The 12,933-nt window shown below is 47.1% G+C and overlaps 1 protein-coding gene across 1 annotated transcript in view; it reads left to right on the forward strand.

Moving 5' to 3' along the window:
• The window catches only part of RTN1 (reticulon 1), a 120,536-nt gene that overhangs the window by 61,928 nt on the left and 45,675 nt on the right, over window positions 1-12,933 (forward strand). The window contains exons 2-3 of the mRNA XM_017831760.1: window positions 5,655-6,392; window positions 10,907-11,689. Coding sequence (XP_017687249.1) covers window positions 5,655-6,392; window positions 10,907-11,689 — 1,521 coding nt within the window. The remainder of the gene's footprint in view (window positions 1-5,654; window positions 6,393-10,906; window positions 11,690-12,933) is intronic.

A 12,933-nucleotide genomic window follows, 5' to 3' on the forward strand; every position in this document is an offset into this window, starting at 1 on the left:
TATTTGGAAGAAAGCAGGAAGATGTATTTACATGATGGTCATGGGTGAATGACAAAAATGAAGGAGAGGTTGGAATGTAAAACTGCTGGTGTGAGGCTGAGAAACATATCTCTGCTGGTCATCAGAGAGGGCTCCGAGCTGTGGTTTGGTCTCCAGATACAGATGTTTAGGTGGTGGCAAGGTCTGGGCAGTGGGACTCCCCTGCATCGCTGTCAGGTGCAATGGGATGCCCTGATGGCTTCCACAGCCTTGCTGTGAAATCAGCCTGTCTAGGCAATTAGAAAATAAAAAGCTTGCCAAAATGCCCCACCACCTCCTTGAGCCTTTAAGAGAATATAGGACATATTTTTAAGAGTCAGGTTTCAGTCTCAGTGCTGAAAGTTAGTTACTGCATATCCCTGAGTTCTGGGAGTCCCAGATCAGAGCAAAGTTGCTGTGCTGGAAAATCCTCATCACTCAGCTTTGGCTTCTTTGTTATCTAAGATCTCTGGATGACATCTAAAGGGCTGAGGTACTGGAGGTGACACACGGCATGAGAGACCCTCTAGCATCATTTAGGGTAAGGCAAACAACAGTGCTCCCCTTTTTTATGCTTTTTACTATCTCTAGCATGAATTAACACAGGTCAGGGACTGTCCAAATGGGTCAAGGCAGACCTTGCTGCCAGGAGGCTGTGATGCGTATGGACAGAGGAGAGACCTGGGGAGACCCTGCTTCTGGGAGCTGGCAGCCCTGCTGCCCTGGGGTAGCTGGTGATGGCTCCTGAGGCTCAATATCTGAAGCAAAAGTCAGAGCCAACTATTTAAAAGACTTACAGGAATTTGCTGGAAGCAGCTTGCTCCCGCTATTCTGCTTTTGTCTGAAAAGGTCGCTGAAACCTTGGTTCCTCCAGTTGCAACCAAAGAGCTTTTCTCTTCTCAGCACAGCTCCAGGCTGTAAAAATGGCATCGTCTAATTAAAGACTATTTCCCTCTCTCCTCTTCTGAAAAATTAATGATTTTGACCAAATCACTGACACGCAATAAATATTGAACCTCGCATTGCAGGGCTGCCAGCTGTTCTGGGGAACTGAAATTTCATGTCATAGGATCACAGAAATATTTCATGTCATAGAATCATTGAATGGTTTGGGTTGGAAGGGACTTTAAATATCATCTCCTTCCAACTCTCCTGCCATTGACAGGGACAACTTCCACTGGACCAAGCTGCTCAAATATCCTTCTGTGTCAGTCTGTCTGTGCCATTGAAGTTCGACAGGTTAACCTGAAAACAGGTTATTTTACTGAAAGTTGAACACAATATTCTGAAGTGATCAATTTTAATAAGACTAACACAATTGGGAAAAAAGAAATTAAATTAGCTCTTTTTCTTGTCTGTGATCCTCAGCTAACTTTTTGTTTCTTCTTCCAGTGTGCTGCAGCAGTTCACCTTGCCTTAATCCAAACTGGTTTTCAGCTGGATTTCTTAAATTAAGAGTTACTCTGCTTGAAACCAATGATTTCTAAATTATTTCCTGTGTCAATTGCTGAATAGCTCTAAACCCAGTGCTGTAGCAGAGGATTGCTGGAGCATTCACTTAATCTGAGGAAACAAAACAGTCATTTTCCAATATTTTTTTTCTTTACAGCTGATGAAAACACATGTAACTTGCTGAGCATCTCAGCTGTGCTCTAGTGATTGAATCAGAGCCATTACTTCTTAGCTGGTCACAGGAAGTGAAATTATTTCCCGAGGGCTCGTGTTACGAGAAAGCAGGACTGTTGCTCTCAGGAGCTGAATAGCTTTCCTTCACCTGAATTGGCAGGCAAGTTTTTTGGGCAGTTCTGAGTGAAATCCAGATTTAAAAAAAAGCCCAGCTCCTTGTAACAAGGGTAAATTCAGACCTGATACTGTCATCCGTTACCAGTGCTATTCAGGGCTTCTCCTTCCCACGGATATTGAACCAAATAAACTAAAAGTCAGGGAGGGCATTGCTTAATCACCAGGCTCTGAATACACTATTCTTCAGCAAAAACCTGCTCAGCTATTACAGGTTTCCATGTCTTTAATAGGCAGCCTAATAGCTGATGGATTCACGCTTCCCAAATGAGGCAGTTTTACCAATGGCTTTAAATCATTCCCAGTGGAAATAGAGAGTTGCATTAAATCCTATTAATTAGGCAATTTCAGCTGTCTGCAGTGCTTTTGACTCTGCTGTTGCCTTGAGACCAGGAATCCCCATATGTCCTGCTAATGTGAGCCCTCTCTCTGCTCAAATGTGCTCACACCCCTGTAAGTTTGTCTCCTCCTGAATCCCAGTAGGAAATGCATTTTCTGGTTTCAGCAGTATTTGCAAAACCACTGCAGGAAAAAAAAAAAAGGTTCACGATTGACAGTGATTCCATTTTAAATCAGCTCTCGTGTTAACATTTGCTACAACACTGGGTTTGTACTATTTAAAAGTGTAATGCTTTTGTTGTCTATTTCAGGGTTATTTTTTTTTCCTGCTGATGAATAGCCCAGAGAATAGGATGATATTTTCCCAGCCTCTGTTTATCACCGGGGCTCTTCTGCGAGCTCTTCTGACTAGCTGTAATTCCTGCTATGAAGCACCTGACACAAATGCATCAGAAACCCTTTCACTGCTCTATTGATCAGCATCGCTAAGAGCTGCAAATGCTTGTGCATCTGGCTCACATATACTGTGGACAAAGTGCAAATATAAGCTGCAAAGAGCATCTATGAATATTGGTCTGACAGCAGCTTCAATCTCCTTTGACTCTGTTTGTGCTCCCTCTTTGCTAGCAAGAGTGGGATGGTTGTAAAACTGGGTTTTTGCTCACTGATGGTGTTGTGACAGTGTGTTTCTCATGAGCAGGAATGTATTCCACAGCCATCTTGAGCTGGTCCATAGCCACTCAGGGTCTGTGGGACTTTTCTAGTGAATTCAGTGGGCTTTGGATCAGGTTCAGCAGGCACTGAGGAAGCATCTAATGAAAGAGCAACCCTGAAACCCCGTGATTTAGACAGCCACTCACCCAGCACAAATAGTAAATTACAAACAGCAGATACTGGCAGCAACAGGCACGAATAGTCTGTAGTCAGCAATTCACAGCCTGAAATATGTTGGCGTAAACAATGCATCAGATAATTCCAGCTAACCAACACATTTGTGAAAATCCAAGCCTGTTTATGGATAATTTTCAAAAGGGCAAGTTCAGCAAGAAAAGCATTTGCGAGGAAAAGAACCTCTCCCTTTTGGCTTGCTGACAATTTAGAAACATCTCTTAGGTATCAGCTGTCCTTGAGAGGCACGGGATGACCTCACATAAGACCTGGGTGTTGGGCAGCCCAGTTTATCCCTTATTCTGCTTTGGTTTCCCTGTGGTTTTCCTCTTAGGCTTCATTCTCAAGTAGCTTTGCTGTTGGGACTGAGTCATTTGAAGCAGTGAGGATGAGAGTTGCCCACAGCAAGTTACAGAAGGATCTTGCAGCCCTGAGTGAGCTGGCAGGATAATAGAAGGTGAAATTTAGAGTAGGTAAAGTTATATAGATAGAGAGGGAAGAATAAGTCCCCAATTCACATGTATAGGAAAAATCCCTGCAGTGACCCTCTCCACTCTGAGGCAAGATCTTGCCTTGATGATAAATGTTTCTATGAAAAGTTCTATGCAGTTCTACACAGCAGGGAGAACACACAGCTGAAGGCTGGGAATGACTGGGAATGGTGATGATGATTTTTCACTTGCTAGCTGCAGTTCCCCTCATTCTGTGCTCTCCCGTGGCGAAGGAAGCTGCCGTGAATCCCTGGGCTCTCAGGATGTGTGGATGGAGCTGCTGTCAGCATCCTGTGTGCAGGAGCAGATGAGCAGTGAGGGCTGGTGGGGGAGAAGGCAGTACCCAAAGCCAGTGAGGGTGAGGACACAGGATCAGGGAGCACAGGTAGGCTGAAAAGCAAAGTGTGGCACTTCTGGGTTGCTTTTCCCTTATGCTACCGGGTTTCCCCATGTAAAAGGGGGAACATGCTGTTCCCACCTCAAAGGAGGCCCAGGGAAGAGAAGTTGCTTGCACATCATCACAACAATGCAAAAATGATGAGGGAAATGGTCACTCTGCCTTTGTGCAGGGCTTGGGATGTGCATGTCAAATCCAGTGAGGCTGTGCAGTAAAACAAAGCCTGCAGCTACAGCCTGAACACTGTTATGGGAGAATAAACTGCTTCAGGGCTCACTAAATGAGCTGTGTGTGCCTAATGCATGCAGAACTGTGGGAAAAGGCAGTATGGTGGTGTCTAGAGACAGTATCATCCTGTGTGTGGAAGGAGAAAGCAAGTACCCAAATGCAAGTAGCTCAGAAGCTTTCGCGCTGACATTTCCCAGCTTCTGGCTTTGCAACTGCAGCAATGTCCCCTTTAATATACACTGTGAAGTTTGCAATGGGGGGGGCAGTTTGCCACTGTGAAGTTTGCACTGCGCATGGCAGCCCAGGACACGGCACATGTGGAGCAGGTCAGGAGCACCCCACCCCTTGCAGGTGATGAGGAGAGGTCAGAGAAAGCCAGCCAGCCCCTGTGGTGCAGGGTGCATCAGCACACAAAGGGTTAACAGGCTACACCCTCCTGCAGGCACCAACTCCTGCAGACACTGGCTTTGTTCCTTCTCATCCCGTTCCCTCAGCCCCTATGAAGATCTGTCTTCCTGCCTCCCTCATGGGGAATCTTGCTGTTCCTGTTGTTGAGCTGTGCTTTGTATGAATGCTGCAAAGCGAGAGTGGCCATTGCTTCTAATTTAATTAGTGTCATCCCCAGGAACCGAAAGCGTGACAGAGGGAATTAGAGGCAGTGTATGAAAATGATGCATGGGTGTGGGTTGAGGTTTAACCACCTTCATGCCAGCATGATTTGTAGATAATGCACACAGGGTGCAGCTTTTTGAACATGTGGAAATCACTAAATTAGGTTGTTTAGTCTCTGCCTTGGTGTTGTACAAATTTAGGTCGGCTACTCCTAAAAGAGAAAATGAAATCTAAATCTGCCTACCAACTTTCCCTCTCGATTTCTGTCCAGCAGAATTTTTTTCTTAATGAAAAGTTTCCTCAGGATGAAACTCCTCCAATGCTTTGTATTTAAAATATATTTTAAAAAAATAGGTTTTGTATTAGGTATTATATTTCTTTCAAGGATTAGTTCAGTGGGTAAGAGCATGGTTCTAATAACACCGAGTAGCGGGATTGACCCTTGTATGGGCCATTCACTTCATAACTGGGCTCAATGATCATCGTGGGTCCCTTCCAGCTCAGAATATTCTATTAGAATAGAACAGAATATCGGATGCTGAGCCCCTGAGCTGGATTGTGGGGGAGGCTGTGAGATTGCCATCACTGGAAGTTTTTATTCACAAGCTGGGAAAACATTGGCCGGGAATGTTAGTAACTATCAGGATCATTTATGGCTATTTTAAGATAGACCAGCAGCTGGAAGCCTTGTCTGACAGATTGTACTACTATGTTGCCCAAAGGTATAAAAAGAGACAGTCCCAAAGAGCTTGCGAGCGAAGCCAAGTCTGGCGCACAGACCAAATATAAAATCAGCAGGGGGTAAGTGCAGCTTTGCAGAAAACTTGATGCATGCAGGCACTTGTCTCTTACTGTGCCTCGTTTTTGTGTCTTTGCTTTAGGTGTCACAGCCTCATCTCACCTCTTTGACTATGGCTCCACTGCCAACGGGGGCGACAACTCCTTCTACACCTCTCTGATCTCCGATGTCCACTACACGACCCCACGGGACTCCACCTATTACATGGGCATTTATCAGCAGGAAAACACTCCCATTCCCTGCTCAGGCAGCACAGAGGGGTTTAACACTCTGGGGCATCCTGTTCAAGATGTGACTGGGTTTGAGTCCCGTGGCTTGTTTAGCTCAGATTCAGGAATAGAGATGACTCCTGCAGAGTCTACTGAAGTCGATAAAACCTTAGCAGATCCCATGAAAGTAGAAGGTTATAAATACATGGACATGAGTAGATCAGAAGAAATAAAATACCAAGACAAGCATGACTCTGACTCAGAAGATGAGGGCCCAGGCCTTATCGAGAAGTACCGGGGAGTACCCGCTGGGTCCACCCACACTGCTGAACCTCAGCGGACGGCGCCGGAGGGCACAAAGGCAGCCAAAGAGCAGGACCCTCTTGAAGACAGAAAGTCTGGAGATCAGCACGGTGCCTCTGTGGTTACAGCCCCTGTCAAGATCACACTCACTGAGACAGAAAGCGCCAGGGAAGCTGCCAGCAAAGAGTCCAGCCCCACTCATCCAGAGACTGGTCTGAAGCCGAACCGTGAGGTGGTACCAACGGTGACGGTGTCAGAGCCAGAAGATGAGAGCCCAGGGTCTGTCACACCACCATCCTCTGGCACAGGTAATGCTGATGCTGGGACAGGGCACTGTTTTTTTGCTATTCAGAAAGTGGTTGCAGTTGTAGCCCTGCACACTGGAGAATTACTGTGGGTTTGTGGTGGGTGCAAGGGAGTGTGGGAGGACCTTAATGAGACTCCGTGGCTCAGGTGTTTCTGCTCTGCTTGGGCATCACTTTATGTTGCTGAACTGAAAAGGAATGCAAACAGTGTTACCCATCAGCAACACACCGCTCAGGATGAGCTGCCCTTGCTGTATGGAAAGAGATCCAAGATTGCTGACCCCAGTCTCCCCAGAGATCTCTCCTCAAAGGGAAGTTGCGTACTGGTGTGTACCTCTGGGAGTGTCTTCATCTAGGCAACATTTTGAGCTAGATCCTGATGATGTGGGGGTCTCTTGGTCACCCTGGCTGTCCAGGCTCCCCAAGGGAAATGAGGTGTGTGAGATCAGGGCAGTGCAAGTGTCTGGGTTCATTTTCTAAAAATTTTAATGGCTGACTTGACACCTCTTTGCTCTTGCAGAGAGTAAGGTTACATTGTTAAATATATGTACTGTTTTCACGTGAAAGTGCTGCTTTTAGGAAGTGCTGAGGAGGGAAATGCTGTCACCTCATTTACAAAGGGGACTGGAGGGAAAAAGGGCCAGTCTCTTTTAAAGGCTCATAATTTCTGTAGGAGGGGCACCAAAATCCCATGTTTATACCTTCTCTTATTGTCTGATTACTGCAGTAGTACATAACATCTATTCCTCATTTTCCCTGTTATACACTGCTAAAATATGTAAGTAGTATAATATTTTAAAACATCATAAAGTTCTGTGACAGGAAGCAGAGTTTTCAAACTGGAAATTAAATTTCAGCATCTTGGATCAAAATCCTTTGACAATGAGCACTTGACATTTGACAATGGACATTCCTGAGCTGAAATTTTCATTGTTTTGATGACATCTACGAGCATTTAAAAAACTCAGTTAGAATGTCATTAAATTAGCAGTCTGGGATTTCCACCCAGAGAGGAAATCCCTACCCTCAGAGAATTATTTAGTTCCTTAGTGTGCATTTCTACACTTTCACACACAAAAAGGAGATAGAGGGATCCACCACAGCTGTGAGTTTATCCTGCCTGTATCAGCCAGAAACTTTAGATAATGGATAGATTCCAGAGTCCCATTTTTCTTTTATTTGACTGGGTGACATCACACGCTGCTCCTGAGACATGCCGTTTTTTATCAATTATTTATTTTGCACTCCAAGGTAATTAAGGACTTCAGGCACTGACTGTTATTTATTCAGTTTTTGGCAACCCTTCAAGGCTGCCTTTGGGACACTTGATAAATGTATCCCAGCAAAATAGCTGAACAGTCCGTGGCAGAGCCTCAGGGCTGCTGCCTTTCTGGGAGGCGCTGGTGTGGCCGGCATAATTGACAGCACGGAAATGTCCCTCTCCATGGGCAAAGATCCCCAGCACTGCCCAAACAGCCCTGGGAGGTCCCACTGCCTCGTACTGGGATGCTGGAAAGCCAGAAGCACTGTTTATCCATCGCATTAAGGAAAGAAGCAGGCGTCTTCTTCTAAGGGCTGGCTCCCAAGGGGTGTTTCCTCTGGAAATCCCCCTTTCCCACAGCCTGGGATGTGCTGCGCCCAGACTCCGCACTCAAAAGCGAGGGAGAAATTAAAAACCTGCCCTCGCTATTCCCACCCAGTGACCCAGCAAAGTCGCCGCTCCTCGGTGCCCCTCAAGCATTCTGGCAAAGCCCCCGGCTACCCCCTGCTGGGATCAAGACTTTTGAAAACATTTTGCTTCTAATTACTGGCCGTCATCTTTCTGGGGAAGGAAGACGCGCTCTGTTCCTGCGCTGCGCTGGCGCTGAAAGGCCGCGGGTATTTATACGCTTGCCCGTGCCAGCAGTAAATGTGACACCCTGCTGCTGGCCACAAAGGGCTGTTTTATTCACAAGGTAAATGCCATGGCTGAGAGTTACAGACTGCCAGCACAGGCAGGAGCGGGGTGAAGCCGAGGGACGGCGCGTTGCTGCGCTACGAGGGCTGGAAGTCACATGTCTGTTTGGACGTGTGCCGGATTAAGTCATTGCTCAGGGAGAAAATGCTCCTGTGCCGGGATGCGAGAGAGCAGCACGGCTCTTGCGGCTTCCTGCAGCCAGAGGAGAAGGATGCACAAGCTCCCAGTGCAATAGAAACATTCCAGCATCCAGACAGGAGTGCATTGTTACAGCTCTGACACCTTAATCCCATCCACAGCCATGCTCTGGGGAGCAGAAGAACTTTTTTGTGCAAGAGAGATGTGCTCCAAGAGGGCTGTTTTGTTGGAGGAGCGTCAGATATGCCAAGAATATGTGCTTGAAATTATTGATGACATGTATTGCTAGATACACAAACCAAAATTGCTTGGAGGGGTTGTAGGGAGGTTGTTTTTCTTGCCCATCTCCCAACAAGACGTGATGACATGGATGTGCCATCATCAAAACCTCCCCTTTTACCTGAATCATCTTGAGGAAGGCATAGGATTAGGAAGAAATCAGCTATACTACTGCCATGAGAAATTAAGTCAGGAAGTATCCAGAAATAATGGTTTTCATAGAATCATAGAGTATTTTGAATTGGAAGGGAACCACAGGGATCACTGAGTCCAACTCTTGGCCCTGCACAGGACAGCCCCAAGAATCACACCATGTGCCTGAGAATGTTGTCCAAAGTCTTCTTGAACTCTGTCAGCCTTGGTGCTGTTTTATCCCAGGTCAGATCTAATAAAATCTCTTTCCCACCCTCTGTTTTAAAGGAGCTTCCAGATGTGGCCAGGGCAGCTGGATGGGCTTAGGGGGCTGATGCCAGTGGCTGCAAAGCAGGGCTGGGCTGAAGGCAAATATCCACTATGAGCCAGGGGCAGGTCAGCTCAGGGATCCCCATCTGTAAACAAGGGGCTGGAAACCTTCCTCCACTCTGCTGGGGTACCCAGCTGTGTGGATGCAGTGTCCTGCCATGGGCCTCTTCACCAGCATCTGCAGGAGGAAACTTGGGGGTATATTCTCCTGATGGCTTTCTTGACACACCACAATCTGCAATGCCACTTAGTGAGTGCCATCACATTAACAATGACTTAAAATCAGAGAATGAGCACCCAGGAGTCCAGGGGGCAAATTTCCACATGTCCTTGACTGGGGAAATTCAGCCTTTTTTTCCCCCCGCAAAGAGAGGGTCTTGTGTGTGGATAGCAGGGATCTCTGGCTCAGGAAAGTGCAAGATGGAAATGGGTGATCAGGAGGTGGCAGTGGCCAGGTGACAGCAGGGAATGGGTGTAAAACTGCTGCCACGGTCCCCTCTGGGCACAGACAGGCTCAGGTGGCCTGTCTAGCCTTACAGTCAATGCACCAGGTGCAGTCTGGGTTCTGGGGCTGGCTGATGCTCTGTGAATGACCAAGGAAAGCCTGTTCCCCAATGGAGGAACTCAAGACAGCTGCTGATGCACCTCATGCTGCCTCTGTCACTGCTTACTGTGAACACTTTAAGGGCAAATTCACTTCCTTTCTTATTTCATTACAGAATCTCACATGGTAAAAGGATATACAAGGAGATATATCCCTTCCAGAACAGGATGTGGGCTCCTTGCTAATCCCGGGTGACCACCCAGACCTTTCACTTGCTCATTTTCACTCTCTGATTATATCTTCTTCCAGAGTGAGCCAGAAAATGCAGACTGCATTGTTGGTTTTCTTTGTTTTGAATTTTGGGTGACAAGTTAGCAATTATCTTGGTTAATGTAGTTCACAATTATATTAAGAATTATGGTAAAAAAATTGAGTTTCATTCTTGGACCCAACCAAGCTAAAAATTCACCACCCACACCCTGGGAAAAAAAAACAAACAAAATAAACCCCACAAACCCCAAACCCAAACAACAACAACAACAAAACAAACAAAACCCCCACAAACAAACAAAAAAGCCACCAAGACCAAAACCAAACCACAACTGAGAAAAGTTTTTTACCTGGAACTTTCCACACCTGAAAGCTAAAGTTTGACAAAGCTATTAGTAACTACACATGGTTTGTTAGGATCAGCAGTGTCAGGAACCCACGAGCCCTTGTGTGTGTTTGTCCCCAGAGCAGATCTGTATCACTATCCCCAGAACAGAAAATGTGATGCTTTCATATGTGCCATGAGCCCATGTTCCTCATGACTGGTGATTTTCCTGGTGAAAACCATGTTGCTGAGCCACTGGTCAAGTAGTGACCAGCACTGCCAGGTACCTCAGCTTTTTCCTCAGTAAATGATGTTAATGATACTTCTTTTATAAAGAGTACATGCATGGGAAAAGCTCTGTAAGGACAAGCTGTTATTACTGTTAGTCATCCCAGATGGGTAGATTTTGTGCCTGTGTTACAGCCCTGCTAGAGGGAAATATGCTGGTGTGAAATCTATTGTGTTTGTTCCCTAAGCAGCCAGAAAACGTGATTCTTAATTTTTCTTTCTTTTCCCCCCCTACTCTTTTTTCCTGGTGGCAGAACCGTCCGGCTCAGAGTCGCAGGGCAAAGGCAGCCTGTCGGAGGATGAGCTCATCAGTGCCATCAAGGAAGCAAAGAGCTTTTCCTTTGAGACCTCAGAGGCACAGCGGTCTCCAGCCCTCCCCACCGAGAAGAGAGACCAGCGGGCCAAACCCGGGCGCCCCGCCGGCTCCTCACACGGGGATAACGAGGCCAGCAGTGCCGAGTCGGGGGACTCGGAGATCGAGCTGGTCTCAGAGGACCCCCTGGCTGCCGAGGAGGTGCTGCACTCCAACTACATGACCTTCAGCCACATTGGAGGGCCCCCTCCATCGCCCGCCTCCCCCTCCATCCAGTACAGCATCCTGCGGGAGGAGCGGGAGGCTGAGCTCGACAGCGAGCTCATCATCGAGTCCTGCGACGCCTCCTCGGCCTCCGAAGAGAGCCCAAAGAGGGAACAGGACTCCCCTCTGATGAAGCCCAAGGTCATGGACATTATCAAGGAAGAGAACAGCTCGCGCACCGACGCCTCAGACTATGAAGCCAGTAAAATGACAGAGAGCAGGATGAACAGGGAAAACCTGGCAGAGTCCTCGTCCTACCTGAAAAGCTCCTTTGTTGCACCAAAAATAGGTGCTGAGCCCCCGACCTCTGCCGTCAGCACCGAGGAGCTGAAGGAAAGAGTAATCCTGAAGAAACCCATCGAAGAAACTGTTGTTAACCAAAGTAAAGTGTCTTCCAAGGACTTTGGCAAAAGAAGTCCCTTGGCTTCGTTCCTACTGCCGTTTTTAAATAAGCAGAAAGGTAAATGCAGATGTTTATGTTGGTTTTTGCAGTGCTGATTAGAAGGGAGAGGAGGGAGAAGTGCCTGTTCCTTGCAGGGGAGATGCTAGTAGTGCTGAGCAGGGGGAGTTGCTGGCATTGGATATCCTCAGCTGAAAGCTGGGTATGCCTGTAACAAATATATCACTCCTGACCTGCCCATTCTCTCAGGGAAAGAAAACGGAACCAGCAACAATAATTTTTAGGCTTAAGAAAATAGATACAGGATCGTGCAGGAACCACAGTAGGATAAGGCTGATTCATATATCAGACATCTGGAGGACAAAGAGGAACAAATCCTGCCTTGTCCCAGGGAAGGAGTGCAGTCAGGGAGGTGGTGCTGCACCTCTCAGAATTGTGAGGTTAATGATTTTCAGGATACATTTAGGAAAAGAGAAAGATTTGGAGGAGGAGTTGAGTTTGATGGGTCTGGGATTTTATGGAAGTGTTCAAGGCCAGGTTGGATGGGACTTTGAGCAACCTGGTCTAGTGGAAGGTGTCCATGCCCATGGAAAGGGATTTGGAACTAGATATTTAAGGTCCCTTCTGACCCAAACCATTCTGTGATTCTATGACTCTGAAGCTGGTGCAGCTTAAATGAATCTCTCTCATGGTGGCTGACACCTTCCATCCTTAATATAACAAGGGGTTTTGCGTATGCCTCCAGCACACGGTCACTGCACAGTGACACTGCCGGGGGTCCCTGCAGCCTGTAACGGGCTTAGTTCACAAAGCACACAAGAGAAAAAGGTACTTTATTCTTTGCAAGACGTCAGCTTTAAGTTGCCAGAACCTCTGTGTGTCTCTGGCTGTCTAGGCTGGTGTGGAAGGGAGGGCCACTGGGCTGCCCCACGCCTGCCCCTCTGTTTTCTCCCCAGCTGGGCTGGAGGGCAGCGACTGCCCATGGCTCTTGTCGGGTGCTGGTTTTGCAACTCAGAGAGCTGCTGCTTCCTTGCAAACAGCTGGATAGGGATTGGAGGAGGAGGAGAATCCCACACCCACTGCTTAAAGAGCATCTTTTTTGTCTGTCTGCGTTTGTGCAGAGGTTGCCCACACGATGGCCTGGAGATGTGGCAGGAATGTGAAAGTGGCACACTTAAAACCAATTTATCTATTGCTGTGAACTCAAGCATGCAAGTCTAGTGAGGAAACAGCCCGAACTTGCATGATGTGCTGAGGGCTGCAAGATTTGCAACAAAAAAAAATATGTTAATACTGATTCTTAG

Source organism: Lepidothrix coronata, unplaced genomic scaffold, assembly GCF_001604755.1.
Source record: "Lepidothrix coronata isolate B3197 unplaced genomic scaffold, Lepidothrix_coronata-1.0 Scaffold196, whole genome shotgun sequence".
In the NCBI taxonomy this organism is placed as follows: domain Eukaryota; kingdom Metazoa; phylum Chordata; class Aves; order Passeriformes; family Pipridae; genus Lepidothrix; species Lepidothrix coronata.